This window comes from Chenopodium quinoa, unplaced genomic scaffold (assembly GCF_001683475.1).
Source record: "Chenopodium quinoa cultivar QQ74 unplaced genomic scaffold, ASM168347v1, whole genome shotgun sequence".
NCBI classification, from domain to species: Eukaryota; Viridiplantae; Streptophyta; class Magnoliopsida; order Caryophyllales; family Amaranthaceae; genus Chenopodium; species Chenopodium quinoa.
In genome coordinates, this window is record NW_018743955.1 from 442,198 (window position 1) to 467,652 (window position 25,455).

General features: G+C 35.5%; 1 protein-coding gene across 1 annotated transcript; it reads right to left on the reverse strand.

The window, feature by feature from the left end:
• Positions 1-567: 567 nt before the first annotated feature.
• Positions 568-23,527, reverse strand: LOC110689131 (probable acyl-CoA dehydrogenase IBR3). The gene is made up of 17 exons (XM_021865857.1): positions 23,291-23,527; positions 21,726-21,860; positions 21,463-21,603; positions 21,209-21,340; positions 19,899-20,084; positions 19,585-19,662; positions 18,306-18,425; positions 17,082-17,180; positions 16,876-16,993; positions 12,491-12,756; positions 10,847-11,032; positions 9,650-9,792; positions 5,046-5,130; positions 4,734-4,943; positions 4,436-4,588; positions 4,245-4,349; positions 568-1,328 (listed from the first exon to the last, which is right to left on the reverse strand). The coding sequence occupies exons 1-17, from the start codon at positions 23,432-23,434 to the stop codon at positions 1,137-1,139; spliced, it is 2,493 nt and encodes an 830-aa protein (XP_021721549.1). The 5' UTR covers positions 23,435-23,527; the 3' UTR covers positions 568-1,136.
• Between the last annotated feature and the right edge of the window lie 1,928 nt (positions 23,528-25,455).

Genomic DNA, 25,455 nt, shown 5'->3' on the forward strand with positions numbered 1-25,455 from the left:
TGGAGCATGGCAAAGCTCAATAGGGGGAAAGGGGGGAATGATATAAAATTAGGAAAGGAAACGGAATGGAAGCAAATTAGACAGCAAAAGGGTAAGTTTTACCATTATTAGTTGTTTGGTATGACTAAGGAAACGAAATGGAAACAAATGAGAAAGAAAAGGATTTTGTTATCTTCGAATCAAGAAAGGTAACAAATGAGGAGTAATGGTTACCCTTAGGAAAAGGAGCTACCACTCGTAACAAACAATAGGTAAAGGAAACACTTACATGATTTTATTAATACGAAACTGCTGCAAGTGTGTATGCTGTTGCTGCTCCAAGCTGCTGCTGCACCAATATGGTTCTACTCATGCTCAAGTAATAGTGGATTGTTGTGCACAAAGGTGCTGCAAGAAGAGATGTTTTTCATCTTAAATTTTGTGTGTTTGTGGTACTACTACAAGCGTCTTTTTCAGCAGTTTTATTGTCTTTTCCTAGGAAGATTATTTGTACTGCTTCCCTAAAATGTCACGATCATAGTCTCTATTTAAAGGGACAAAAGGCTGATTTAAAAAGGGCAAGCAAAATTGAATGAAAAGAAGTGAAGAACCATGAATTGCTGGAAATTCCTCAGCACAAATTCACATTGTTCTGATTTTAATATATAGCAAAGCTTATGTTTGTTTTCACAAAGTATCATGAAATCCATATCAGTTTACAAATTACAATACAAGCGTTGAACACGCATAATTTACTCTTTCTTATTTGATTTGTTGAAAAAGAGTAAAAACATTACAACATTTCTTCTTTCTTTTTTTTTTCTTTTTTTTTTTATATTTTTTTTGGGTATTTAGAGAGCCATAAGGACAGGTGATGAGAATCAATCCCAAAATCACCTGATACCGGAAAGAAAGCTCTAACCAATTGAGCTATTCCTCACTCTCACATTCTCACATTACAACATTTATAAAATGATCTATATTATGTTTTTGTAAAGAAGTTAAAAATGTGATCTTTTACACAGTTTTACGACATTTATTTTGAGCAATAGTTATATTTGAGGGACTTATCCCTCTTTTCTGCGGTGGCATTGTCGGGATCAACAGAGGCTGGCTTGCAAGTAATTAAACTTTTGTTTTTGCATATTTTAGAAGCTTTACATCTTGGATTTTCGCAGCTCCAATTTGGCAATAGTACCCAAGTGAACCTCATCTGGACCATCAGCAATTCTCAGGGTCCTTGCCGTTGCCCACAGATGTGCCAAAACACTGTCATTGGACAATCCCAGGGCACCATGCACCTGCATGGCCATGTCAAGCACCTGCAGCGCCATGGTTGGAGCAGCTACCTGAGGTGTATCATAAAAATGACAACGTAACTTTATTAGATTTTATAGGCAAGGGTGAGCGTAGAGTGAGTAGCAGCTCATTATCTGTTGAACATATTGTTTAAAAAAAAAAAAAAAAACAAAACAAAACAAAACAAAAAAAAATCTGATTATCAGACAACAAATAACACTATTAATGATTTCCAAACCCAAGCACAAACAATTGAGGTTTTAATACAATTTTGGATACCAGAATTTTCAGAGTGCATATCGAATGCCCTACCCAAAATGAAAAATTAGACTTGAAAAAACCCAGATAATATACACTAACTACCAACATAACCACAGATTCTCTATTACACTACTAATACAACCACTATTTACATAAACTTATGGGAGATTAGGTTTTATAGAAATTAGACATTTAAGTACGGAAAATAAAAAGAACAAATGCTTATTACCTGTTAACTTTAACAGGAGTGTATAACAGTCATTAAATGTGTGCATTTACTGTTTAAACCTTGTAATATTCTTTCCTCCATTTATTATTTCTCGCAACCTATCAATAGTATCTACTATTCACATACTCAAGTTAGATTGAAATTTTGTGATGTATAGTTAATGAAAAATATAATCATGTGGGATCTTTTTAGATTTGTTTTAATGTTTACTTTATTAAAATCCAATTTTTATAATTTTTAAATATATAAAATTAAAGATGTAAACGATTAAAGTTATGCATTGGCACACGTGAAAACAAGAAACATTGCAAGTAAAAAAAAAGAAAAAAGAAAAATAAATAAATAAATAAACGAAGCAGTCTTTAATGACCGAGGTTAAAAAGCAAAGAATTCACAAATTTCCCTCCCCCTTCATTACATTACTCCATTTAATTTATCCTCCATTATTTACAGATCTATGACTCTACAAATTTTGGAGAGGAATAATTCTAACTTTTGAACTCCGTTGTTGGCTATTGAAGATAGCTTGCTAACACCACACAATTAATATGGTAACTTGGTAGAGCTTTAGTTTGTTTTAATTTTGTTTTTCATATAATAACTAGTGTGTAGTTTGTACTTGTTGGTTTTGAGTTTAGGTCTTACTTTAAATATTTTTTAGTTGCCAAACTCAATCATCACATAATGAAAACAAATAGCAAATAGTATAATAAAACACCAAGTAACTAATCTAAGTTAACTATAATTTTGTTGGATAAAAAAACACAATCAATAAATGGCTAAGATGGTAAGACTTGTAACTAAAGACTTGTTGGTCGCGAGTTCAAGTCTTGTTATAAGCATTTTTTAGATGCAAACCTAATACATGTTGTGAAGGTGACATGTCATATTTATAGTGACATGTGGCACATATTGCTGACATGTCGAACTTGAAAAAAGACACGTGGAACATATTCTGTTTTAGGAACGCTTTTTAATATATAACTAGTGTGTGTCCCGGGCGATGCCCCGGGTTGCTAATTTGTGTATTTCTATAATTTGGTAATTATGTTCAACTATTTATATATAGTGTGTGGTTCGAGCGTTGTCTCGGTTGTCACTTTTTTTTAACCTCATATGCATTTATATTCTCGTCTTATGAAAAATAAATGAATCACATAATTCACATCACCTCCAGTCGGACCTATTAAGGGTCCTAGGTGGCACCGACCCCCCCCCCCCATTTTTTTTATTTTTTATTTTATTTTATTAAGTTAAAGGTTTAAATTTATAGGTTAAATACAGTTTTAATGCAATAAATAACATTAAATTAGCTTTGTCATAGTGGTAATGCATTGAGTTTGGTTAGAAGTCTTGGGTTCAAGTCTTTATACAAGCATTTTTATTATTTTTTTATTTAATGCCCCTCCGCCTTAGATATTCTACGTCCGCCACTGATCACCTCTAATGTACTTAATAAATGAATAGAATATATAATATTATATGAAATTTAAAACATTAATTAAAGTTGGTTGAGATGGTAAACGTATCACATTTATGTATCGGAGGTTTTGGGTTCGAATCTAGCCTAAAGCATGTTTTATTTTGTTAAATGATGGTATACTGTGAAGAGTGCCATGTGGCACCGTTCCTTTAAAAGGAACGCCTTTTAATATATAGTATAGGTTATAGATTGAATCCTTCCATAGTCCTATTGGCAACTTTTTTTTTTTTAAGAAGTATTGTGTCTCTTTAATTTTTGTGTTCTTCGTTTATGTACTGGTAAAAGCTATGATCATCAAGGATATTTGCATGAGAATGAGATATTTGATCGTAAGGGATGGAGGAAGAAGATTTTTGTTGATGACTACACGGATAATCACTTTTGGTTCATATAGCCGACTCCACTTATGGAATTAAGGCTTTGATTGATTGATTGACTGACTATGACAAACGAAGGTTAAAACTTGTTGCATTGCTATGTTAGCTGCTTCTTGCTGTAGCTCTTTGATGATGCTTGGGTTTAACTTTTATTGATTTTTCTTTGATTCAATATAATGATATTAAGCTTTCTAGTGCTTTGATTAAAGGCCCTTTTAATGGGAATTGGGAAGACCTACTATCTAACTTAGTTTGAGACTCGGTTGAACGGAGGATTATACCCTGTTTATAGTTGCTGCCTTATAGTTTATAATTTTATATGTATGAACATATTGTCCTTGCTTATTGGAAAAACCATTACCCAAACTGAAACTACCGAATTTTCCGGGTAATCGGCTCACCAGTTAGCCATTTTAACAGATACGACTTCGGGTCAGAACTCAGAGGAATGGTGACCCAAAATAAGCGATTAACCAAAACCAGTCAATTAACCCCTTTTTGGTGTGTCATGTATGCAAAATTTCTTGTGACAATAGCCCCTTTTTCACTAATAAGGCTAGATGGACAACATGGGGAATGCAACATAATAAAAACAAGAGTAACAACAGCAAAGTACCTTAGCCATCGCTATGGTCCCACGTGCCTTTTTGTTTCCAAGCCGATCTAGTTGGTCAGCAGCTTCCAGAACCAGAAGTCTAGTTTTCTCTAGCTCTACACGACACTGCACACATTTCAGTAGATTTATAAAGAAGATTTAACAATTCCCCAAAAGGTTACACGAAAAATGCAATTTAGAGCAAGTGTTACCTTGGCAATATCTGAAAGGAATGAGCCTTGCTGAGCAATTAGTTTACCAAACACTCTACGTTGAAGGGCTCTTTCAGCCATCATCTGCATACCACGCTCAGCAGCACCAATAAGCCTCATGCAATGATGAAGTCTTCCAGGTCCTAACCTTCCCTGCAAGAATATAAATGTTACCAACTCATGGAACAGAATGCTTCACCGTTCTACTGTATTTTAGAAAACATTTCTTTTAAAAAAAATAAAAAAACATGCTAATAAAAAAAATAAAATAAAAAAAATAAAAAAAAACCAATCAAACCTGTGCGATTTCAAATCCACGTCCTTCTCCAAGTAGAATGTTCTTGTCTGGCACGCGCACATTTTGAAAGGATACTTCAGCATGACCATGAGGGGCATCATCGAAGCCGAACACCATCAGTGGTCTCTTGATATGTACTCCAGGTGTTTTAGCATCAACAAGGATCATGGACTGTTGCTTGTGCTTTGGGGCATCAAAATCTGTTTTACCCTACACCCCATACCATCAAATTAATGAATGCACCGAGTTTTTCAATATAACCAAAGGTTATCAAGGTTATTATTCCACCTACACCTCAGAAAAGGAACTAACCATAACAATGAGAAGTTTGCACCTTGGATCCATGGCCCCACTCGTCCACCACTTGGTTCCATTTATGACATATGAATCACCATCTCTACACAAACATTTACATAATATCATTATTATCGTTTTACCAAAAAATAAGCATTAATAAAGACAAATAAGCAAAAAAATTAAAAGAAACATCTACCACATGATACAGGAAGTAATAACGTATTGAACATCAAGTCCCATTTCCTTCCTTTGCAAAGAGTACATGTGTATCAAGCTGATCAAGTTGATCACTAAGTTCTCTGCCTAGTGAGCTTGTATTAAGAGTGATTGTTTATAATGTTGCTTGTAGGAAAACAAGTGAGATGAAAAAAGTACTTTGTAACTAAATATTGTGCTTAGGAAGAGTATCTTTCCTCAACTCCTCCTAGAAGATGGGGAGTTTGACTGTTTGATATGCTAAGCTGTTGGGTATTTAAAATTTGATGAGGCATTCAAGCTAGTGTTCTAAAATCTGAACTACCAACTATTAATTGGTAATGAAAAGAATAAACCCTTCAATTGGAAGGCAAACATGTCTACAATGGTTTAAGATTTTTAGTGGATAACAATTTAGAAAGTGATTTAACACCCTAGAAATCCTAATATATGCATTATCTGTTTTCAAACGAGTTCCAGCAGTCTTGTAATTTTAAAATTATGAAATGAAAAAAAAAAAAAAAGAGAGTGAGAGAGAGAGAAAACTCTCGAAAAAAGGCACAACACTCATAAACTGCTAAAGAGGCAAGATTAGCCACTGCGGGTAGAAGGCATTGGCCAAATACAAGCACATATAACTTTATCAAATACAAAGTACGCTTCATTATGTACTTAGCAACACCAACCAAGAGGGTTACTGTAATACCCCAAGTCTAACATGAGCCCACTAGTAGAGTAGTAGATATTGTCCTCTCTAGGATTGGATTTGCTTTGTAAAAGGACAAAATTCCTACCCAAAAGGCCTCTCTGTAATCAATACACAACCTTTAACTCCCATCCTTTTTCACGGTGCTTTCCAAGGTGAGGCACTAGGTCTAATAAACCCCTTGTCTAGCAACTCCTGCAATTGGATCTTTAACTCACCCATTTAGCAAGTGCCATCCTACAGGGTGCTTTTAAAATTGGTGCAATTCCAGACACTAGGTCCATGGTGAACACAACCTCCCTCTTAGGTGGCATCCCCGAGATTTCTTATGGGAAGACATCTAAAAACTCGTTCTCAACCGGAACATCCTCAATTCTTTTGCTTTCCACCATACTCTTGGACACAACAAAAGTATAGTGGGTACCTCATAGTCACTAGCTTCCTGATCTTCAACGGAAATGGGAGAACGTGTAGACGCAAATGCATGAAAAAGGGTTACTAGGAATCCAAACCCACTCTACAAGGCTATAAGTATAAAAAAATTCTTAGGATGAGACAGACCCAAGCTTTGATATAGAAGTTTATAATGACAAGAAGGACAACGTGGTGCCCTTGAAGGCACCTCATTTAGGATAGAGCTTTATGATCTTATGTAATTAGTAATGACTTATCTTGGGATATTAAATAAGTAGCTAGAGCTATAATGTTTATGTTAGTATTTTTCCACTTAAAATACGATGAAGAAGTTTTAAATTAATGGTATCATCATCTTTTTGGTTATTGTTTTGTTACCTTATCTATGGCAATTTGATTTCTGATCACCAACTATTATTCTTCCAAGATTTTTACTGACTAATCAAGTGAAAGTTGCACGGGATGGGAACTATTTTATTTTACATTGATTTGCTTTGAATGTTTTATTCAAAAATGTTGATTTACCTAGCAAATTGTTGAGTTATGAGTTGAACAAAAGAGTACACTAAACTAAGTGCCTTCTTGTACCGATTTATGTGTGGATGAATTTCGTGACTACATGTCTAGCTTTGCTTGATACCTTAAGTTTGTTCCTGAGTGAATGTTTTTTACTTTTCAGGGGTCGGGGTACTATGGCTCGTAACGAGGCTTCTTTGGATGTTAGCTGAACCTGAACCAAAACCGTGGGTAACAACCCGATCCTCATGTAGAAATGTTTAAGAAACTAGGTTAAGTGAAGCCGCCTGTTTTCAGGGGGGGCTGACCCTACCTTTTTAGAGAATTGGGAACACAAATTTGATAAGATATTTGTAGCCTTAAACTGCCCTAAGAACATGAGAGTTGATGAGGCTGCAATGTACCTAAAAGATGAGGCTTATAGGTGGTGGAGGGACAATGCCGAGAGACTTAAAGCCAACTTTGGATGGGAAGCCTTTAAGACTGCACTGAAAAAAGAAGTTTTACCCACCTTTCTAGGAAGCAAAAAGCTCAAACCTGCATATGGGTAGCATGTCGAGTATAACAAGTTCATGATCCTAGCTAGGTTCGCACCTAAAGTGGTCCCAACCGAGGAACTTGAGAGCTAGGGGTTAACTAAGCAATTGCAAAAGGACTTAGGTGGAAAAGTTAGGTGTATGAGAGGGCTGGCCACTTATAAGGGCTGAGTTCTAGGAATTACGCTGAGAATAGTAATGCTTGGGAAAAGAGAAAGGACCATGGTAACTTTGGGAACAATCCAGGCAACTCCAAGAAGCCTAAAAATGGGAACATTGTTGATGTAAGGAACCGAGAGACTATGAAGGGAATTTGGTGTTTTGTAGGTATTGCCACAAGAAGGGGCACAAGGTGTTTTGCATAGAAAAGACAGGAAAGGTCTAACAATCAGCAAAGGTCTAACACTTTTCAAAATCAGGGATATAGGAAAAAATGGACAAAATAACTCGAATAGGAGACCTGGCAACAACAATGGAAGCAACACCAACAATAGTACCACCAACACTAGCTACAACAATAATGCTAATCTGGGAAGGAACAACGACACCCATCTGTAATGGACAGAGAGATCCTCCAATGTATTCATCGATACCTTCTCTATTCACTGTCTGTAGAACCTTGTTTGATTCTGGAGCAAGATAGTCCAGTTGAGAGATTTATGATTGCTTACCTAGGGGTAAAATTATTCCATGTAATAAACTCTATAAAGACTTGCCTTTAAAGATAGGAAAAACTAATTTCCCATCTAACCTTATTGAGTTTCATTAGGGGACTTAGATGTTATACTTGGGATGGATTGGCTAAGTTTGTACAAGGGCAAGATAGATTATGAGGTTCAGAAAGTGCACTTAAGGGATCCTTTGGAAAAAATCGTGTCTTATAGACGTTTTGGGAAACCTATGGGATATGGGCTTATTTCCACAATGAAGATCAGGAAGCTAGTGACTAAGGGGTACCTAACTACCTACTATAATTTTGTTGTGTCCAAGACCTGAGCATGGTGGAGAGCAAAAGAATTTAGGATGTTCCTGTTGTGAACGAGCAAGATAAATCTCGAGGATGCCACCTAAGAGGGAGGTTGAGTTCACCATAGACCTAGTTCCAAGACTACACCAATTTTAAAAGGACCATATAGGATGGCACAAACTGAAATGGGGGAGTTAAAGGTCTAATTGCAAGAATTGCTAGACTAGGGGTTTATTAGACTTAGTGCCTCACCTTGACCCATTTTATTTGTGAAAAAGAAGGATGGGAGTTTGAGGCTGTATATTGATTACAAAGAGGCCTTTTGGTTAGGACTTCTGTCATGCACCAAAGCCAATCCTTGCGGGCTAGGGCCTAGACATGACAATATCTACTAGTGGACTCATGTTTACCTAGGGTGTTATAAATGGTATCAGAGCCGGGGCCCATGTTATGCCTTTGGGATGCAGGCTCCTTAAAGGAGGGGAGAAGGTCTCTATAGCGCTCCCACATCGAAAGTTGAGGAGAACTAAGCCTTCTCTATATGCGGGTTGATACCTCAACATGTAGATGCCTTTTGGGTAGGACTTCTGCACCAAAGCAAATTCTAGCGAACTAGAGCTGCTAGCCAGAGAAGACAATATCTACTAGTAGGCTCATGTTAACCATCCATTTAGGGTTTCGGCAAAGGTGGCGGTGGTTCAAAACCCTAACCCGAGTTGTCACACCACATTCGAAACTCTAACCACGGTGGTTTAGGTTCGATGTGGGTGGAGAAGAAAGAGGGAGGAGTTGCGATGGAAGGAGAGAGAGGGAGCATCGCCATTGGAGGAAGGGGAAGCTTCGGCACCGGCAGAGAGGATGGCCTGGCTTCAACAATGAAGGGGGGAAGGGGTAACGATGACTGGAAGGTTTGAAGTTGGTGGTTTTGTTTTTGTTTTTTTTTATAAAAAAAGGTTTTAAGTGATAATAAATTCTTAATTGGGGTCATTTTGTACTTATTGTCATCTAAAACCATTTCACTTATTTAAAATAGAAAAAGAGGGTTACCATTATAGTGTTACACAAGTTGGGGGTTACCATTGAGAATTTTTATCTCGGCTTTTGTAAAATAAATTCTTAATTGTTGACTTATTGTCATTATTTTATCTCAGCTTTTTGTAAATAGTTTCAGCAAAATATTAACCTATATACTATTATATAAGATTTCCTGAGGCATGAACCCTATTTGCATAGATGAAACTAACCACACGGGAAAATTATAAGACAAACAGGACTATTTACCAACCTTTTTATGGAACACTCAATGTTTGTCGCATCGGAGGATGCTACTTGTGGTTCTGTCATTGCAAACCCAGAACGTATTTGGCCTTCTAGCAAAGGAATAAGCCATTCTTTTAGTTGATCTTCAGTCCCATATCGTAGTAAAACCTACACATAGAATGTGTTGTACCATGATCAGCCTTCTATCAAGCAAAGATCAAGCATTTAGATGTAAAACATTTTCAGTCAAAATATTCGGAACTAAGAATAACGACGAGCTCGTCTTCGGCACGGGCAAGGTCGCCCCCCCCCCCCCCAACCGAGGGGGCTGACCAATATGAGCTCGAAGCTTCTTTCGTAACTCCTGGAACTTCTTCATAGTGGCTCCCTTCCATGCCTCATTTTGAATTAGGAGTTAGCAATCCATTTTGTGGGTACCAACAGAAGCTAAATTACAATAACAAACATCCTCATATTGAACAAAGCAATCATCATGACTCCTTATATACACTCCAACAGAAGATAAATTTTATCATATGCCCAGTCTAGTTGGCTGGCTTAAACAGAGCAGATGAGCCATCTGTGTCATTAAGTTTGACAGGACCAACAAACAATAGGTTCATATACTGGCATCCCAACTCTGCATCAAGTAACTTTGGAATTTTCATACTAGCTAATATACAAACTACGTCAGGGTACTCAGGCAGTCCAATTTCTGGTGAATCAAATCAGGAACAAATTAAACATTGGACGGAAATGAAAGGAACAAACTGTGAAAGGGTACTCTGGCATTCCAATTTATGGTGAACCAAATCAAGAACAAATTAAATTCAAATATAAGTTTCATTTCTTTATTTTTTAATAGCAATGTTCCACCGAATGATGAGAAAGACAATATATCATGATGCCCTAGGTTCAACCTAGCCAATCTAACATAACTCTACCTATCTTTGGGGAGCAAACCCAACTATCTCCCTGTTCAATACATCTTTTGATAAGGGAGAAAATCCAAAGTCACTTTTGTTAAATGTGATCTGCTCTTAAGGCATTAAATTAAGTTACAAATCACGTGAATAAATGTAAGTTAAAAACAATTAAATTTTTACTCATTGAAAAGGAAAGAAGTCAAGAACATAATTTTATACATTCATACATGCTCGTGAGTTTTTTTACAGCATAAAGGGGTCACAGTAAAGCTCACTGCATTTCATGTTGACATTACCTCCATATTTCCAGTATCAGGAGCCCCACAATTGAAAATCTGAGGAGCCCAAACAGAACGGCCCATAATCTCACACAGATGTCCATATTCAAGGTTGGAGAGTCCTGGTCCAAGTAACTGACCACCAGGGGATTTTTGGCTTTTTCCACTGGCAAATATTTTCTTAGCACGCATAGCACTATCTAACTGCATGAAATTAAGATAAATGTCAATAGAAAAAATTAAAATATATATATATATTAATATTAATATATATATTTTTTTTTTTATAAAAACAAAAAGGTAAAAAAAAGATATCCTCGTGCCCTTTCAAGTACCAATAGATGCAATTTATGCTAACAGATTAGTTTAGACATCAAGACATTACTTAACATAATCACAAATTAGAGGGGGCCATCCGCTTTAAAAATCTGAGGGCTCCAAAATCATCCAAGAAATTACTTGTTATTCAATGTAAGAAGTAGGGGATAAGATCACCTCAAGAAATCAAATGTTGGATAATTAATGTATTACCTAGGCTGCACAGTATCGTCTTAGGAATTGATTATTTTGGATATTTAAACTTTTTTTGGAGCCATTTTTTTTTTTTAATTTTTTGCAAGGAACCGAGGGAGTGTGCATCTTAATTGAAGTTGATTGTAAAACTTTATCGTGGTATTGCAAGGTAACCACTTAAAAGAGAGCCCTGGTAACAAAAAAAAAGAATTTTTAAAAGAAGCAGGGGTAGCCTTTTCATTAACCAGTCAGCATTGAATCAAGCTGCCATTCTAAATCTGTTTATGGCTACTGAAGCAAAAGAAGAAAATGCTGTGTATCAACTGGATCTGCACTTAGAATAAAAAGACACGATTTCTCTTATAAGTGGTTACCTTGCAACACCACAAGTAGTGTAATGTGTTGGATGTTGAGAAAAATTCTGAATCATTAAAAATGCATAATTTCTCTACAAGGACATCAAGTGACCAAGGCTGGTAAAAAAAAAAAAAAAAAACAAAACAAAAACAAAACAAAACAAAACAAAACAAAAACAAAAACAAAAACAAAAAACAAAAAACAAAAACAAAAAATGACAGCTGCCTATCTGTGCCTTAAAAAGACGTGGGCAGGGAAAACTAGTAATTTGTGCTAACAAAGCTTACATAAGATGAGCTTATCTGTCAATTGAACCCTTGAAGCAGATTATACACCAAAGATTGGTTGAGCAAATGAGTACACGTGATCTTTAACGTGTTTTTATGGCTGGCAAATAAATCGATTGAACATGCATTCTCTAAGTGCAGTTTAACAGACTAATCTGGCAGACTCCGGAACTAGAAAGGTTCTCAATATAATGATTCTGGTTATTTTCTAATTTAGAGAGCTTAAAGCAGCGAACCTAAAAGACAAATTCGGCGAAGTGTTGTAGCTGCTGTAGTGAAGCTGTCGTTAGCGCAAGTATTAGGCACTTGGCACAAAACACATGCCTCATTAATTCAAAAACAACATGAGGAAAATGGGTTTTTTTTTATATCCTATCCATGTATTGTCGACAGATGATGGCTCAATAAATTAGCAGTAGGGCAGTGTCCCTTGTTTAGTTTTTGTTCATTTTTAGGTAGAACCAACACAGGAAAGTGAAAACATATCAGAAGCAAGATTACATACAGGTATCCATAAATTCCATAACCCTTCTCTCTTTGCCAGCTCTTTTAATTTCTCTTCTGCGGGGTGAACAGTCCAGCGAGAAGGAGACAAAGCAAGTTTATAGAACTCGTCCTCCATGGGGTATATATGATCCTCCATAAATCTGATCAATTTGCTCCTGAGTTCTATAACCCTTCCACTTAAAGAATACTTGCCTCCTTCCTCTAAAGTATTTGGAATTTCACGTTGATTTCCATAATTTTGAACATGATCTGATGAAAATGGGCCTGAAGATTTTAAGTAAATGTTAATTTAAGAATAATGTAATGTCATAAGCATAGATTGCATACACCCTTACTCTTAAGTTCTCAAGACATACATTAGTGCCAGAACTCAAAAAAGGGTGAGCTGTTTATAACACAGACAAGTTGTTATTGATTTTTTCATGGATCCTACTTAAGCTTTTTCTTAAGAATTAGAATAAAAATGATTCAAGATATTACATTTTGAACAGAGGCATTAATTTCACAACTAAGATAGCAGCCCAGCTGTCCAGGTATTAAATTTCATCCAAACAAGATAGGCAGATCTGCTATTTGATTTTATACTTTACCAGTAAAATATAATACTCCTTACAGAAAAAAAAAAAAAAAAAAAAAAAAAACAAAAAAACAAAATAAAATAAACAATAAAAAAATAAAATAAACATGTATCTAGGAAATTTTTCAGTACATGAGGCATGTTAAACATAAAATCAGAGAGATTAAGGCCAAAATATCCTAGACAGAAGCACCTTAATAAAGTAAATTACTGTTTAATACTCCTCGGTTCCTGATAGTTCAACTCGCTAAGGGTAGACTCTTGTTTCTAGGAATGGAAAATGTGAGTGGGTGCAAGAAAAACGTGATCGAAGTAAGAGACAGTATTAAAGGAATAAACAAAGTAGGAGATGTAATATAGTAAAAGGAGTTTTCACGACAGTCTAACATGAGCCCACTAGTAGAGTAGTAGATATTGTCCTCTCTAGGATTGGATTTGCTTTGGTGCAGGACAAAATTACTACCCAAAAGGCCTCTCTGTAATCAATACACAACCTTTAACTCCCATCCTTTTTCACGGAATAGAGTAGAAGTGAGTTCAACTTTTGGCTAAAAAGCTTAAAGTGAGTTACACTTTTAGGAACGGAGAGATCAATTGAAATAGATACTAGCATTTAAGATAAAAGAGATAGAGTAAGAAAAAAAAAAGGAAAAATTGATTCTAATAATCCCACCTTTGGCCGGTTCGCCATTAATAATCCCACCTTTTGATTATTATTTAATAATCCCACCTTTATAGGCGATTTCCTTCTATTGGTCCCTAACAGGTTGGTAACCGGTTTTATTAGGTGAATATGCTATGTGTCACTTTGTGATTAGTTGAAAATTGTAAAAATTAAAAAATAAAAGAAAAACCAAAAAATTAAATAAAAAAAAAAATCTCAGCCATATCTCTGTATCTCAACCCCACGCCACTCTCTATCCCAACTTCCGGCCACCCCCTTTCCCACCCCCACCACCACCGGAATATTCCCCTCTTCACGAACCACTGTATGACAACGCCCCCCTCCACATCACTTTTCCTCTTTTATTCCCCTTTCTCCAACTTCTCACTGCTCCTTAATCTCTCTCCATACTGAAGCATTATCAATGGCTCCCAAAATCCCTAAACCTCCGCAAAACTCTTCAAAGCCCCAATAAACCTCAACCAATTCAAAATACTACGAAGCAATATCAACCGCAAAACACTAGCATCAAGCAAAATTGGTCAATAACTGATTTCGAAATCGAAAACCTACCTTGCTTGTGAAACAAAGGGGGTTTTCCCCAATTTTGCAGTAGTAATTGTTTATTTATTCAATTGTTTTGAATATTTTTTCAATTTTCGATTTTGATGGAGCAAAGTACATAGTGGTGTTGAAAGTGATATTTAAGGAGAAAATGAGAAGTATATACTGCATCATCAATTAAGGAGAAACATGGAGATTCAAATGGGTTTACGCCACCGGAATGTTCCGAGGCTTTATGAGTGGTTTCATGATGAAGAAAGGATTGTTTTTATCCTAAAAATGGAGAAATTCAGATGGAGGGGGTGGTGGGGCGTTGTCGTGAGAGGGGAAAATCCCGGTGGTGGTGGGGGTGGGGAAGGGGGCTGCCTGAGGATAAAGGGGGTGGCCGGATGGGAAGGGACGAATGTCGGAATTTCGGGTTGCCTTCCGTGGCTTTGGGGATGGCTGAGTTTTTTTTTTTTTTTTTTTTTTTGTAATTTTTGACCAATAACATAATAACACATGTCACTTAAATTAGAATTAAAAAAAAATTACCCATTGTACAGGTAACCGGTCACAAGGGACCATTAGAAGAGAATCTCGTATAAAGGTGGGATTATTAAATAATAATCAAAAGGTAGGATTATTAACAGCGAATCGATCAAAGGTGGGATTATTAGAATCAATTTTTCCAAAAAAAAATGTCTAAGAATAAGTAATTAACGAAAATCATGCAAAGAGAGGAGGAAATAATTTGAGGAGCAACCAACAAGGAATTCAACAAAGCAGATAGTCGTGTGGCCAAAGAAGCAAATCCAAGGAGTTACTACATATACGCCAGAAGCATGAGGAATCCTCCACGGGCCTAGTGACCTAGGTTCAGTTCACAATCCCAATCACCCATCTATTATTTTAGTTAGTGAATACAACAATAACAACAAAGCCTTAGTCCCAAAATGATTGGGGTCGGCTAACATGAATCGTTACACAATATTTGGTGAATAACAAGACAAATTCGCTTTACAGAAAACTCCTAAATTTTTTCATACTAGGGCCCTGTTTAATTCACCTTATTTTTGCTGAACTGAAATTATTTTTGCTGAAATGAAATTACTTTTACTAAACTGAAGTTATTTTTGCTAAACTGAAACTTTTTTTAGAACTCTAGGTGCTATATTGTTTAATATATATTGTTTAATATATATATATATATATATATATATATATATTAAAAATTCTCACATAAGAAAAATTCTCACGAGAGCCTCTCCCCTCTATATAGGGGAGGGATCCGGTGAGAATAGGTTCATATGTGAGAATTCATACTTATATGAGAGCTGATCTATAATTTAGAACACGTAAGTAAAAATCTAGAACATACGAGTAAAAATTTAGAACATGCGACTCAAATTTAATTTTAAATCATATGACTAATAATTTTGAACATATGACTAATAATTTTGAACATGTGTGTGAGTAATAATTTTTCAATTCACACGTTCTACAGACCCCCACCTAAGGTCTATTCCTCAGTCGTTCGTATTGAACCAAGAAAGCCTCTTCCTATAGTGACAAACTTAAAGAGTGGAATGGGCTGCTCTCTCTATGTTTCAATCGAAAGAACAAAACACTTGGATCAATATTTGGTCAAAAAATGGTTCTTGAAATGCTAGAGAAGAACTACAGGACCTTAGAGTCTTTAGGACAATTGACAAATGACCCAGAGGCAATTGAGAATAAAAATATTGAACATATAAGTAAAAATATAGAACATACGAGTAAATTTTGGAACATATGCTTTCGAATTTAGAACATATAACAAACAATTTTAGAACACACGCACATTTTATAATTTAGAACATATAAGTTAAAATTTCAAAATAAGTCATTCGAAATTTATAACATCTAACTTAACTAATTTATGGTTTAGAACATGTGAGTACTAATTTAGAACACCTGACTTAATTTAGAACACCTGGGGAAAAGTTTTAAACATCAGATTTGAAATTTAGAACATACGAGTAAAAATTTAGAACATAAATAGTGTTCTCACATAGGAAAAATTCTCACAAGAGCCTCCCACTATATATATATGTGTGTGTGTGTGTGTGTGTGTGTGTGTCAGAGTGTGTGTGTGTGTGTGTGTGTGTGTGTGTGTGTGTGTGTGTGTGTATATATATATACATAAATATATATGTACAAGTCCAGTATGCGCCAATACAAATTGAAATGACTTGTATCACCACCATAAAAACATGATGTATCAAATTATCAATTGCAAATCTGCAACCCTTTATGTGACAGCATGCTTTCACTATGTGTGACCCACATAGCTCTCATTATCGCAACCATGCCTTTTAACCCAGTATCAGTTATACAGGCCCCAAGAGAGCTAAGCAAAAATATCTGATGCATCAAAGGAATGATAAATCACTTCACCAGCCTCTATCTTAGATGTCTCCCACTGTCACGAGGGCTTGACTACTATTGTGCAGACCAAATCGCACTTTGGGACATTCAGGTATCATGAGCTTGCAGATAGGTACCAGTAATACATGAAATAAAAATGCAGCTCAGGTCAGTAATTACAAGGACATACCAGATGGGGGACGCTCCGGAAGTACAGAAGGTTTAGCTATAAAGGACCATGCATAATCTATTAGAGCATTAGCTTTGGCTCCTGTATGGATCGCCCGCTCTCCTCCCGAAGCATTACCCTTCACATTGGTGGAGAAAGATCAATAAACAGCACAAAAGCACAGTAATTTTAAGCAAGTTTGAGAGTTTGACACACAGAATCTTTACCATGATCCATCTACTGTAGATGCCAGCATAGATAGCTGCTGCACGAAACAGAGAGAAAGCAATGTAGAATTTCCAGTGAGCAGCAGGCCAAGGCTTTCCCTACATTTCAGAGATTACAGTCATTTGAAGTTCACCAGAAATTAAATGATCTGAGAAAAGTTTCAAAATTTGATTGAACAGGGGTATATCCTTGGTGATATAACCTAGATCATTCTTATCATTTTATCTCCGAAAATGTTCTCCCATTGATAGTTTCAAAAGCCCTTTTTCCTGCACTTTGTAGCACAACCTCTTTGATTTCTTGCTTTATCCCAACAATTAGTACTATTACAAGCAGGTTTGCATCACCATTTAGAGCAACTTCATGAGAATTGTTAAATTCAATGTGTGATCAATTCAATAAATTAAAGCTTTGTTCTTTTCACCATGAAAATGGAAGTATTAGGCCCAATAGTTCAGTTAATGCCCAATAAGTTCAGTTAATGCCCAATAAGTTCAGTTCTGTTTAGTCCTGGACATTTTAGGTGTGTTTGGAACAGCACCAATGAGTTCAAACAAGTTCTCAAAGTTTAGGTATATACAGATAAGGGAACTTGAATAGTAAAGAACTAAGCATTAGTGCCTTCTTCCCCAATATGTGTACTGCTTCCAAAGAGTTAAATGGTAATATGACCAAGATCCATGGCATAATATAGTACCAGTGTCGGAATAATTACCACACTGAAATATTTTTTACAAATCACTTTGTTTATTAAATCTACAGTCAAGATGACAATTAAAATCACTTCACCTATTCTCAGACTATAGTCAGGATGACAGCATAAATCATTAACCTGACAGAGCATTTCCATTTAAAATACTATGCCAATATAACAGGAAGCAGACTGCAGACTGCAGATATGCAAGTTGTTTGAGAATACGTAAGTTTATATATGCTAGAGCACACATAGTTGTGATAGCTTTTAACTTGAACACAATAAGTTAACATAAAAGTGTAAAATTTTTGTAAATAGCATTATTTTTTTTGGGAGGACTCAATGAACCATTTCTAAATAGCATTATTGATAGAAGAATTTTCAAATAGCTTTTGGGCTATGCATTTACATGACTCACTGAACCATTTCTACTGCAGAACTCAACCAACAACAGACTCAAAGTAAACAACAAACGAAATAAAGCATCCCAAATGATGGTTTAATTGAAGCATCAAACTGCAAATCTTACAGCTGCAGAGCAGTATTCTGCTAAGTATTCAGCCATTGAAGGAATCCCCTCTGGTATCCCAGTTTCTTCCAATCCTTTGTCCTGCCCTATCTTATCGATAGAATAATCCACAACGTAATGCTGCAAATTAATTGTCACTAATCTATTAGAAACGATCCCAAAACATTTAACCACAAACCAAACAGAGGATACGAATACAACAGAAATTTAAGGAAATTTTGTCATTTTGCATTGTTTTGGAAATAACTACCTCAAAGGAAAAAAACAGAAATATATATATAAGTCAAAATCTTTTGATTTTGCTACCACTTAGCATTTTCTGTTAGGGTTCTGTTAGTAGCAACGCTTAAAATATTATTTCCTTGATTTGCGTGCCAAAAGTTGTTCCTTTAAGGTTTTGGGGGTCGTTTAGGTCTCAACGACCCAAATTGGGTTCGGAATCGCATATAATAACAATATATATGCCTCGTTTTGCGTGTCAGGAAACGTCTTGATTTGCATACCGATGTATTTAAAATGAAAGAATTGTTCGATCAAGGTTTTCGGAGTTACTTTAGCAATATGTTTCCAAATTGAGTTAAGAATTGCAAGAAATAAATGTAAATACTCATTTTGCGTTTGAATAATGGTCTTAAACAAAAATTTAACATGCAAAGCGAGGCATTTACGTTGTTTTTTCGCAATCTTGAACTCAATTTGGACCCTTAAAAGCGAAAACGACCCACCAAAACCTTAAAGTAACAACTTCGACTGCAAAAAAAAATTATGACACATAAATTGATACAATTAATAACACACAAAATGAGGTATTAGCTTTATTTTTTTGTCAATTTCGAGTTCAATTTGGACTTATAAGGGCTAAAACGACCCCTTAAATCTTAACCGAACAACTCTTTCATTTAAAATATATCTGTACGCAAATCGAGACGTTTCTTACACGCAAAACGAGGTATTAATGTTATTTTCTGTCAATTTCAAGTTCAATTTGGACTCTTAAGGGCCAAAACAAGCCCCAAAACTTTAAAAGAACAATTTCAGCACACAAATCGAGTGACAAAAAACTAATAAGTAGAGAGTGGGCCACACTAACGGTTTTCTTGACAGAAACTGTTAGTGGGTAGCAAAATCAAAAGATTTTGACTTTCAGTGGTAGTTATATAAAAGAAGTCCTGGTAGTCATTTTCAAAACAATGTATTTTAAAGGTATTAAATGACAAAATTTCCAAAATTTAACAGATAAAATGACTAATAAGCTCGATTAAAACATAGTGATTATTACCAAGCAATTGTAAGCAACATCACACATTTGGTTTCCAAGAGTAGACAATTCCCAGTCCAGGATTCCAATCACTCGATCCTGAAGCATTCAAAAGATTAGTGTTTGGTCAAAGACATAAGTATTAGGGACTATACACTATGATGACAACAACAAATAAAATCATGATTTGAAACTATTCTCCGTAATTTCGAAGTATGATGATAAATTATTAATACCACCATTTGTTCCACCAAAAAAAAATAAAATAATGAATAAATAGATTAATGTTATTAACAGAATTAATACAGAGCACTATGAAAATTTCAGCACCGAACCTCATTAGGGTGGAAGATAAGATTATCAATCCGAAAGTCACCATGGACTAGACCAGAAGCAGATCCAGATGAATCTTCCAAAGGTAAATTATTGTGCAACCAGCTGATAAGCTCTAGCATTTTAGGATTTCTCTCGGGTTTACCTCCTGCAGTTGATGCCATGTATTGCTTTCCCCATCTTTCTACCTGATTAATACCATTTCCATAAGAAAGAATTAGAAGAAAGTTTTGAATTTTTTCTATGACATATATAGACTTGAAATGGGAAGGAAGCTATTGAATCTGAAAATAAATAGATAGTTTTGTATAAGCAGTCAGAAGGTAAAAAGTTTGGTAATGTACTCTAAGCAAGCAGGCTATTAACAAATAAAAGCCAATATTTTGAAATCTAAAAATAGTAAAAACACCATGACAAGCCTGTGAGCACGAGCTACTTCAATAGCTATACATGTATACCATCCTTTTATTCACCTCTTAATTTTTAAGTTATAGTGTTTGAAATGTACAAGGTTATGTATCAGATATCCATACTGGCTAGGGAAGCTGGGACTTTTAAGAATTAGTGAAGTGGGAAGCTAAAAAAGCTTTGGCTTATATAATAATTACTTTTGTGCTTTTCAGTGAGGACATCTTGTCCCTTGGTAAATTTTTGCTTCTTGTTTCAATAGATTTTTTCTCTAATTAAAAATAAAAAGTATCAACAATCCTACAATTAATTCAGATAGTAAAAGCAATCTTAAACAGAATATATTGTTACTCCATCCACTAATAACCGTCAAGTCCAGGCAATACGGTGAAAAAAACAGAGAAAAAATTGCTTATTCTTAATCTCTGATTTCTTTTTGTTATTACTCTTAATATAACATGATGAAGAACTTTGACATATGCTATGATTTAGTTCAATTGTTATTAGAAACTAGAAGAGTTTAATTGGACATCTAAAGGAGCCAATGCTGACAACTATTAAAAGGTGGAGGAAGTAGTAACAATTCAAGAATATGAAGGATGCCAAACTAATGACACAGTTTCAAAGGTAGGGACCTTCAATCATATGCATGATCTTCTCTTTAGATACACAAAGGCAACTGCAGTCAACATCAATACTCCTTGTGCATTTAAGCATACAAATAAAGCATGGCCGCTATCTACCATACATGCACAGCTGTTCTCATTAAAAAGAGTCCTTAATTTCATAACTTCATCATAGTGCAAGAAACTCCATGAACATAGCTCAGAAACACAGATTATTCTTAAGATAATCAGTTGAGTAAACAAAATAATGTGCTAAAACAACGTAAAGATTCACTTGCCTGCCTTTTGCAATAGTTTTCCCGAAGCCCGTAATTTCCTAAACCAATGGTGTCAACATCAATTTGATGCAAAGAAGCTAATGCCCGAGCTGACTCTCGATTTATTGCATTCTTTCTATGTGGTTCCAAATCCTACTAAAAGCAATATTATAATTAATGCCAAGCCAAGACTAGAAATGAACATGATCATCAGTATAGAGTGACATACAACATGGATATGAAACATCATAGGAACAAAAGAATAAACCACGTACCGGAAGGGTTGGATCTAAAAATATGCGACCCTCCAAATACTCCATCACATAAAAAGAAGTTCCAATCACACTTGTATCAATGCACAAGCAAAAGACCTTAGGAACTGGTACTTTGGTATGAGTACCCAATGCCTGTAATACCTGTAAAAATAAAATTTTCAGAGGACAGAATAGTTTTAATCAGTTAAAATAGATTATGATTCACATGGATTTGTCACCACAGTTATGCATCACCAGCAAAGAGCTTTATACTAAAGAATAACCTTAAATTCTCTCTCAACCGCATGAGCAGACGGGAGCAGTTTCCCAGGGGGCCTTTTTCTCAAGACATACCGGTTCAAAATACCATTGGCGTCAACTTCCAACAAGAATGTAGGATTTGATTGACCATGCCCAAACTATGAAGCAAAGCAATCACACAAATTAGATCAGCAGCAATACAGGTAATTAGACAGCAACAATGGAGTAAAATAAACATGCAACGCATCAATAAAAACATAATTTAAAAGTTTATTGATGAAAGAGTATAAGTATATTTTGTATTTACGACCTTTTCAAGATAAATGATAACAAATTTCAGAATCATAAGCCATTTCTTATTCACCATTTTCACATATATTCACTCAAGGGACTCTTTCATTTTTCCCCGTAATATGATACAACACTAAATTCATGAATAAATACTTATGAAATGTGTATAATTGTACATTGCACGACATCAATTTCTTTGAAAAACATATTTTCTTTATCCAAAATTACTCTTCTTGTAGACTATTGGCACACCTTATATCATCGATAATTAATTTTTTTCCTATTTTTTTTTTTTATAAAAGCATATCAAGTAATCTAGAGCCTACTAGAATTCAACTAATCAGAATTCGAACCGAATCAGGCATCAATTGGGGAAAATCTAACATCTTGGTTAAGCTAAAAAAGCTCCCTCACGAGCTGATTTAAGTAGTTGTTGATAAATCATACTTCCTCTGTTTACTTAGAGTTGCAACACTTCCTTAAAATGAAAATATCACAGTAAATGCAACACACTATAAAATGAAGGTTTTTATAGTGAAAATTGTACTGCTGTATTACCTTTATTTAAAGCTTATGGCCTACTTGATTATACTCCTAACAACTTCTTAACTCATTTAAAGTGTATTATATCATGTGAGGTCTACTTAGCTTAAATATCAAGATAAATTGTATGATGCAATTATAAAGAAACGGAGGAAGTATATCTTATTATGTACTACAAAAAGCTATATTTTGAAAGTACACATTAAATTTGATCTCTAATCCTTCTAAAAGGAGCTAACTTCCTACTACACTAATCTTCTCCATGGCAATGTGTTAAGTCATACTTCCTTGAAAATTATTGTTTATATGGAATAATCAAATTGAAAAAATACTTATATTTCTAAGAGTATCATTAAACAAACTTATTGTCAGCATGATCTGGATAGTATTTTTCAAATACCATAATTAATTACAAAAATTAGCTTGTGAAAAACTAATTAGAAAAACTTGAACCAGAATTTAAAGCCAAAATTTTTAACTTTGAAAACCAGAAAGCAAATTGAAAGAAAAGTTTGTGACAAAAAGATTAGAAAAACTTGTACAAGAATTTATTACTTTAATCATATATAAAAGAACTAAAGACAAATCAAAAAAAAAAAATTTAAAAAAATCCGAGTTCAAATTATTGCATGCAATCTGATAAAGCAAGAATTAACCTATATCATTTAATCAAAAATAATAGCGAGCCTAGAAAATACTAGTACTATCAGATCATATAAAAAATAATAAAATTGTACAGAAAAGAGAGAAATACCTGACGAACAGAGAAGTGAGAGGGCGTAGCAGAGGAAGGGAAGCCATGGACGTGAGCACGGCAATAATTGAAGAGTGAAACGGCGTTAAATTGAGGATCAGAGGACAATTTGTCTGTTGTTAGCTCCGATGTTAGCTTCGCCATTGAAAATTATGCCGAGGTTTTCCTAATTTTACCGCTTTTGGTTTTTGTATTTATCTCTAAACACATTTGTATTTTTTTAAATCACATGATTGCCACCTCCGTCTACCTTTCTTCGTGTACGATGACCGATGAGGTAACATCTTCCCAACTCTACTCGAATTTGTAAAAGAAGTGTCAAATCGGTTACCCTTATGGAGTTTGGGTTGACCCACGACGGGTCGAGATGTTTGGATCGAATAATAATGGATCATTTTAATATTACAAACCAAATCAATCGGGTTGAGCTTAATCAGATTTGGGTTAAAGTTGAATTCAAGTATGGTCGGATACAAATCAAACTTAGGTCGAGCCAAATTCAGGTCGAGTAATATCAAGTTAAAATGAACTTCGGTCCGGATTTTATCGGGTTTATTTGGATCAAATTGGATTTATTTAACTTTAGATCGGGTCATTTCGAATTCGATTATCGGTTCAAATCAATTCAGTTCCAGTTAAAATTTGAATCTGATTACTTCGATTATTAGTTCATTCTCATCAGTTAGAATAATTACTTTAGTTTCAGCTTTGGTCGAATAATTTGAATTCGGGTCAATCTCAGTTCAACTTGTTTTAGCTATATCAGAATATATGTCAATATCTCATGTCATTTTTGTTACTGGAGATTTTTATTCATATATAGGATATGTTCTCTTCAGCTTAATTTTAGTTCAGTTCAGTTCAGTTTCTATTTTCCCTTTGTCATATACAATTCATTTCAGCTCTATTCAGTTCAATTCAGTTCAGCTCCAATCAATCCAGTTCAGTTCATTTCAGTTCAATTCAGCTCAATTCAGTTCAGAACAGGCCCATAGTCTATATCATTTTGTGGGTTTCGTTTAATTAAATTTTGTATTGGCTTATTAGAATTATTATAAGATTGACAACTCAAGTCATTACAAAAATGCTATTCATCACCTTAATTGGGTGATGTTTCGGGGGTTTTTGTCCCTTGGGAGAGTTACAACACTGAGACTGGATTCAGCAAAGGACGCCTGTACCTGCAAAGCAAACGGACCGCCGGATGGTCGGTGGTCCGCCTCCGAAGATTAAGTTAGTAAGCGTTCGGTAATAAAACGTGCAGAAGTAAAGTTTATCTGCTTGGATTCCAAGCTCAGGTAAAGTGTTGTATGTTCTTGAAAATGACAACTCTGTAGTAAGTGACGTATTGTCTCGTATTGCGTATATAACTATCTTGTCATAAATGTAAGAATGTCTCTATTTATAGGGTCCTTTTGGAAAGTGTGCCCTCCCTAGGATCTGGTGACCTAGGAATTAGGTCACGCCGCAAAACGGCGCCTCGGGATTTGGGCCCTTGAAGGCCGCCATTCCAGAGGCAATGCCTGAGTGACACGTGTCACTGAGCCCAAAAGGCCTTTGGGCATCCTTTTGGGTGACACGTGTCGCCGTCTGAATGGTCCATGCTGGATCATCAGTCTATTTAGGACAGAAGAATGTCCGCCCTCCACGTGTCATCATCTCATAGGTCCAAATGGCACCTTTACTGAGGATACGTGGCGTTTTCTGATTGGGCCACCTGGCCGGGTAAAAATACCCAAATCATTTGCCCCTCACAGGGGTCACGTGCATTGCACGTGGCGCCTGTGACAGATGTCATCATATGACTGGGCGGATTTTCAAATTACATTTTGGGGGGAAAAATTAGGGTTTCCCCTTTCTATAAATAAGAAGGTTTGACTTCATTTTTGTTTTCACACCTTTGCGAATCTTGGAGAATCTCTGGACTTTTGACTCTTAAAGACCCTGACTTTTGTCAAGCACCCGACTCTCGGCCTTTCTTACCGACTTCTTCAGCCAACCAGGCGTCTCAAATACCTTCTTCTAAGGTAACCGCATGCTCTTTTCTTTTATTTTTTCTTGTGTTTTTCGTTTATTCAAATGGTTTCCCAAACGTACACGGTACGGCCTAGGTTAGCGATCAGTCGGTCACTAGGGACGGCTGAATCTAGAACTAGGAGTGCCGA

Excerpts from the sequence above, each read along its gene's own strand:
- LOC110689131 (XM_021865857.1), bottom strand. The coding sequence starts at position 23,434 with ATGGCGAAGCTAACATCGGAGCTAACAACAGACAAATTGTCCTCTGAT. Across the intron at positions 21,341-21,462 it reads TTTTAGATCCAACCCTTCCG|GATTTGGAACCACATAGAAA; the intron begins GTACGTGGTTTA and ends TGCTTTTAGTAG. Across the intron at positions 11,033-12,490 it reads TATGGAATTTATGGATACCT|TTAGATAGTGCTATGCGTGC; the intron begins GTATGTAATCTT and ends AATTTCATGCAG.